The sequence below is a fragment of the Artibeus jamaicensis genome, unplaced genomic scaffold (assembly GCF_021234435.1).
Source record: "Artibeus jamaicensis isolate MK-2021 breed Jamaican fruit bat unplaced genomic scaffold, CSHL_Jam_final scaffold_614, whole genome shotgun sequence".
Lineage (NCBI taxonomy): Eukaryota > Metazoa > Chordata > Mammalia > Chiroptera > Phyllostomidae > Artibeus > Artibeus jamaicensis.
The window spans coordinates 8,061,065-8,067,969 of record NW_026522050.1 but is presented as its reverse complement, the minus strand read 5'-3'; the positions used below and the strand labels follow the sequence as shown (position 1 = coordinate 8,067,969).

The window sequence follows — 6,905 nt, the reverse complement described above, 5'->3', positions numbered from 1 at the left end:
GGGCATTTTAAGGTACTAAATGGTAATGGAAAAATATAATAAAGATTTTATATTTAAAAAAAGTTAATGATGAAATTATTCCCCAATGTTTAGAAGAAATTACATACAACCAAAATATCACATTAGCCATTACTTCACCTAATTGCTCTACCCGTGGCCTCCTAGGCAATACTTCAATGATATTCTCTGGGGCTAACATCTCTAAGGTCTTGGTGGCATATATATATATATGTAACACAGTTTGGTGTTAAGATTCAGCTTTTTGATCTCCTTTTCTGTCTGTCATCTCTTAAGTTTATTTATAATAGATCTGAGAAAAAGTCATTTCCCTTAAATATTACAATATACTGTAAACTCCCATTCATATTTTTACAGGTTAGTTACTACCTAATTTTCAAAGTTAAAATCTCAGCAGGAACTTTTTGGGAGTTCATTAATTTTAGCAAAGAAAGTTTAGTAAATGAGTAAGTCAAATTCTTCTACACTCAGGTGAGTTGATTTACTCTTATTTTATTTCAATTTAGAAGGAAAATAATGTATATCAGCAAGCTTTGCAGGAGGCAAACACATGCCACTCTAACTGCAGGATGCCTACTTAGCTGATGGCAAGTATTTGAATATTCACTGACTTACATCACTAGGAAAGTTTCAGTTTTTGTTGATCACAGTATTCTCATCTTTCTCTTTATACCTGCAAGCTTCCATTTTAATAATAAAAAAGAATTTTATGTTGTAATATATCATTTTTCATTATATATATTTATTCCTCAAATAATTCTCAGAAGGGAAAAATTGAGGATGAATCCCACATTTCATAATTTCATAGTTTCTACAATGCCCATGACAGTCCTGAGCAAAGAGTGGATGTGCAGTGAGAAAGCCACTCCAGGTTAGATATCACCGGAAAGAAGAGGAGTGTGCACGGCACCTGGAGCTCTCAGTCAACTGGATATGTTTGACACTTCATGGGCCTAAACTGGGGACTGTGAACTTTGGTCCCAGGTCTGATTTATAAATACAGAGGGCAGGAGATAGAGTGCAAAGCCAGACATGTGGACAAGATATGTGGGTAAGAATGAGTTCAATACATATCAGAAATTATATTTATTTTCTTTAAGTTAAATTTATTGGGGTGACATTAGTTAATAAAATTATATTGTTTCAAGTGTACGATTCTATGGTACATCATCTGTACATCGCACTGTGTGCACATCTCCCTTCAAGACATCTCCAAAGTCAAGACATCTCCCTTCATTATGTATTTGCACCACTTTATCTTCATCACCTCCCCGCCCCCTTTTTCTTGGATAATTACCATACTGTTGTCTGTGTCTATGAGTTTTATTCGTTTGTTTTTCTTGCCTGTTGATTTGTTGCTTTCAGTTTATATCCCACACATGAGTGAAATCATATGATTCTTGGCTTTTTCTCTCTGAAGTATTTTGCTTAACATCATATTCTAAAATCCATCCAGTTGTCACAAATAGAAGTATTTAATTTTATCTTATGTCTGAGTAGTATTCCATTGTCTATATGTACAAAATCTTCCTTATCTAATCATCCACTAAAGGATATTTTTCTCTATTTATTTTTGATGGTGATAATTTTCCTTTCAAACTGAAATGCTCAGACATTGTTATAATGGTCATAAAGAACAAGTACATATTTTGGAAAAAGTAAGAAAAATGTGCTCAGTTATGAAATTTGTATTTGATGAGTTTTATGTGAGGTTAAAAAGCACATTCAGGAAATTATAATAAATGTGGTGGAAGATCAAACCATAAGTATAAAATCAAAGGAATTTGAAGGAACATTTGGAGAAAAGCTACAGCAAGATGTGAATGATATTGCTATATATGCAGGAAACCTTTAAGTGCTATGTATGATCATGGAGAATAAAGGCATAACAACCAAGTGAAAATGATGAAGTATTTTAATTTCAGGCCATAACAAGACATAGAATTTTAAGTTCTACATGGAATAACTTTCCCTTTATGCCTAGTGCCATTTCCGGTTTTAGTAAATAGTCAGCGGCTCTGAGAATAATTGCTTAAATAGCAGAAAAAGGTAGTTGAGGCATTTTGGATGAACTCAAGGCATTAAAAAATTTAAATGTATCATTTCCCCTGCTACACATCCTTATTTTACACTATTTCAGGAAGATTATGTCTCAAGAGGTTTCACTGTGACAACTTGTTTTGTATGACTCAAGATGTGCATCTCAGTGCATTGTGAGTTTACAGAGTGGTCCTCATTGAATAGGTAATTCTAACTTCTTTAGTATTTTTATGAACTTTTACCCCATCAAGTATATTATGTTCCTAGAGTTTACTCACATAATCACATGTTCATTTCTTCAGTAGATGTTATTGAGTACACAGTCTGTCCTACTGTCCCATCTTTGGTTTTGCAAAATGTATTTTGTTGTGGAATAAACTTGATAAAATAGTAATTGATAAAAACCAGTATAATATATATTATGTTAGAGATGTGAATAAATTTGATATTTCTGAGGCTTATAATTATCAGTAAAGGCATAGTTAATAGTGTGACTATAGTTTTGAGGAATATGTCAAGTAGAGATAAAATTATTGGAAGAGATCAAGCAACTGAGAGAAGAGAAAATTGTAAGGATTATCTTTATGTCTATTAAACCTCAACACCTAACTAAATAGAAGCCACACTGTGATACCTAAGTGCAGTGTCCCATGTTTAAAGGGATTGAGGTAGACTAAGTTGACCATCCAGTGATGATGTAGTAGAAAGGTCTCCAGCACAATAAAAATAAAATAAAGATAAAAATATATTTCTACACAAGTCCTTATAAATACCAGATATTATAATGTACCAAGAAAGGGTAACAGATTTTTAAAATTTGAATGATTAGGTAAATATAGCTGATCAAAGGTATTATTTTTCCTCAGAAAATATCTAAAATATGGGGAGAGAAATGTGTGACTAACTATAAGAAAGTCTCTACAAAGGGAAATGGAAAAATAGCTACAGCAACAATAGTAAAAAAGAAAAAAAGTAATGACCATTTTGCAAGGCCATAAATTTCCTTTTGAGTTCTAACTTCTCCTTGTTAACTGGTTAGGTAGGAAACAAATTATTGAAACTTACAATACATATTCCCTTCAAGACAAGCATTTTAACTAAACTCATGTTGAGGCAAAAAACTAGACTAATCCTTCTAATAATGCTAACTGTCTCTGAAGATATTGAGTCTTATCTAGAATATAAAAGAGCCAACACTATGTTGTTCCTCCTTATTTTATTATTCCATTAGCACAGATTTTAAATTTACTCTAGAATATTGGTATTAGTAAATTCTAGCTTTTGAAATAAGTAACAAATAAATGAAAGCAAGCACTTTGCACAACATTATGTATATTGATGTCTTTCAACATTTGCTCATTTTAACCTGCCTTATCCAAACTTTGCTTCTCATTTCTCTGAGTCAACTTTCCCATATTGTCCACAGGAACCTAGAAAACCAGAGTGATGAAGTCACCTTCATCCTCTTGGGCTTCTCAGAGTATCCAGAGCTCCAGGTGCCTCTGTTCTTGTTGTTCTTAGCCATCTACACAGTCACTGTGCTGGGGAACCTGGGCATGGTCATGATCATCAGGATCAACCCCAAACTCCACACACCCATGTACTATTTTCTCAGCCACTTATCCTTTCTTGATTTCTGCTACTCTACAGTGGTTACACCCAAACTATTGGAAAACTTGGTTGTGGAAGACAAGACCATCTCCTTCACAGGATGCATCATGCAGTTCTTCCTGGCCTGCATATCTGTGGTGACAGAAACATTCATGTTGGCAGTGATGGCCTATGACCGATTTGTGGCAGTGTGTAACCCTCTTCTCTACACAGTAGTCATGTCTCAGAAGCTTTGTTCCCTGTTGGTGAGTGCCTCGTACTCTTGGGGTACAGCTTACTCTGTGACCCTTACCTACTTTCTAGTGCACCTAACCTTCAGAGGAAAGAATATCATAAAGAATTTTGTCTGTGAGCCTGCTGCTATTGTTTCTCTGTCTTGTTCTGACCCTTACATTAGCCAGAAGATCCTATTAGTCTCTGCCACATTCAATGAAATAAGCAGCTTGCTGATCATTCTTACTTCCTACATTTTCATTTTCATCACTGTCATGAGGATGCCTTCAACTGGGGGGCGCCACAAAGCCTTCTCCACATGTGCATCCCACTTGACTGCCATCACTATCTTCCATGGGACCATTCTTTTTCTCTACTGTGTTCCTAACTCCAAAAGCTCCTGGCTCATGGTCAAGGTGGCCTCTGTCTTTTACACAGTGGTCATCCCCATGCTAAACCCACTGATCTACAGCCTCAGGAACAAAGAAGTGAAGGAGATGGTCAGGAAGTTAATCAATACCAAATTAATGTCATTTAATATAAAATAGCTAAGATACACATATTGATTTCCAATTGCATTGTGGATATTTGTCTAATTCTTCTAGTATTTAATACTTGAAATTTCTTTTCAAAAGGCGAAGTGGTACATTGATTTAACTCTCTAGTTGATGGGTCATTCAACCTCTGTTCCATTTAAACTTTAGTACATTAGCCACAAAGTGGTAAATGACAGTAATTAAAGCTCAGACCATTTACATTAAATCTATACACATAGAGATTGTCCCGAAAAGATCTCTGCATTAGGACACAGTACCATTTAGCTTCCCAGAGGAATCTTCTATTCTTTTTCCAGTCTTTGATGAATGGGTTTAAAGAGTTACTTTGAATACCTATAGCTGACCATGATGGAGCACACATCAAATGCAATGTAGTCAATTAAGAGTTGTTAACAGACAGTAAATGTAAAAGAAAATTTTAACTCCACACAGGAAGCATTGGTACATAGTAAGTGCAAAGAAAGCATAAGTTGCCCCATTCCTCCTAAATCCATGTTACTCTTTGGTTAAACTGTACTTATTAATAAAAATTTTATTTGTTCTTTGTGTACAAAAGATAAAAATAGGTAATAATTGTACACTTCAGAAATACCTATGATAATATCTAAAATTGTCATTTATGCCAGTCTTGAGTTGTGTATATCTGTGGCTTCAAAATAATAAAATAACATATAATTTCAGTAATATGTATGGAATTTTTTTTTACTGGTGCATTGAATGGGAAGCACTGCTAATATCAGCTAGACCTTCTTGGCTAACCTGACAAATTTGCCTCCACTCTGTAGAACTGCAAGATAATTGAGTAGCTATGCTCTGTGTTGTTGGGTTAGTTATAGTACTTCTTGCATTGTTGGTGGTTGAGTCACAAGAGAGAGAAAATATGTGCTATAAGAAAAGGTATGTCAAACTGCCTTTTTTCTTATGTCTGTTAACATTCTGTTAGCCAGTGCAAATCACAGAGCTGAGCACAAAGTATACCTGCCTTATGTAGAACTGAAATGTTACCTGACAATGTGCATAGACACAGAGGAAAAATGAGCGTTTCTCAATATTTCAGTATAGCTAAAGTATATCATCAAGTTTACTTCATGAAAATATTCTTTTCCTTCCTTCCAGATAAATATGTTATAACTGTTCTAGTTTGACACACTTTTTCCAAATAGGCAGGCCACTGGAATAACTCAATCAAATGACTTTTGCTGGAGTGCTTGCTGATCAGGTTGATGTCTCATAAGACAGAGAAAGTCTCAGCAAATTTCTAGTATCATGGTTCCAGTGTAACTGCAGGCTGGGAATTATATTACTGGTTTCACCCAAATCATGAAGGCTTTATTTCCCGATAAAACAAACTCTAATTTTTATTACCATAAGAATTGCTATCAATCTTTGTAATGTACTTTATTTATGGTCTTGGTTAGCAATACATAACAATATTTTCAATAATCCAGGATATATTTCACATCTATGAGACTTATTTAACTTTCAATTTTCTGTCAGCAAGAGGTCATACACCCTCAACCAAATGTTCCTGTCAATAATATTTTAATAGGCTGTGTATGTTAATAAAAATATTTAATGACACAAAAAATGTATTTAGGGGGGCGTAAACACATTATAGAGTGGAGCATATTGATAGGTGCTATAAGTCCTTGAATTTAAGATCCTCATTTTTACAAAACACATAAATGATAGAAAGCAGGTAAACCATTATGGGAAACAGTATGGAATTTTCTCAGAAAAATAAAAATCGACCTGCCTTTTGACCCAGCAATTCCACTGCTAAGATTATATCCTAAGAATCCTAAAACATCAATTTCAAAGAACCTATGCACCACAATGTTCATAGCAGCACAATTTACAATAGCCAAGAGCTGGAAGCAACCTAGGTGCCTGTCAGTAAATGAATGGATTAAAAAATTGTGGTACATATACACAATGGAATTCTCTGCAGCAGAGAGAAAGAAGGAGCTACTACCCTTTGCAAGAACATGGATGGAACTGGAAAGCATTATGCTGAGTGAAATAGGTCAGGTGTTGAAAGACAAATACCATATGATCTTACCTTTAACAGGAAGCTAAACCACAAAACAAACAAGCAATCAGAATAAAAACAAAGACACTGAAATAGAAAACAAGGAGACATTGACCAGTGGTGAGAGGGAAGGGAATTTAAGGGGAAAAAAGGGGAGGGATTTAGAGGAACGAGTGTAAAGGACACAGGAACAATAACTAAGGGGGGCGGAAATGGGAGAAAGGTGGGGTGCATGGGGCGTGGTGGGCTGGGATGGGTGAAATAAACAGAAAACTGTACTTCAAAAATATCTAAATTTAAAAAATCTGGAAAAAAACAACAATATATCAAGTATGCATAATTCATTGACATATAAATAAATACACATCACAATTATACTTAACTTATTGATATATAATAAGACAATGCATCATATCTCAGAGGGGCTTAATACA

General features: G+C 34.7%; 1 protein-coding gene across 1 annotated transcript; it reads left to right on the top strand.

The window, feature by feature from the left end:
- Positions 1-460: 460 nt before the first annotated feature.
- Positions 461-4,430, top strand: LOC119047815 (olfactory receptor 5D13-like). The gene is made up of 2 exons (XM_037143299.2): positions 461-489; positions 3,485-4,430. Exons 1-2 carry the CDS (start codon positions 461-463, stop codon positions 4,428-4,430), a joined length of 975 nt encoding a protein of 324 aa, XP_036999194.2.
- The last annotated feature ends 2,475 nt before the right edge of the window (positions 4,431-6,905 follow it).

Bases quoted from the DNA above. Each gene is read 5' to 3' on its own strand.
- LOC119047815 (XM_037143299.2), top strand. From the start codon at position 461: ATGAGTAAGTCAAATTCTTCTACACTCAG. The intron at 490-3,484 runs GTGAGTTGATTT...TATTGTCCACAG, and splicing joins TCAAATTCTTCTACACTCAG to GAACCTAGAAAACCAGAGTG.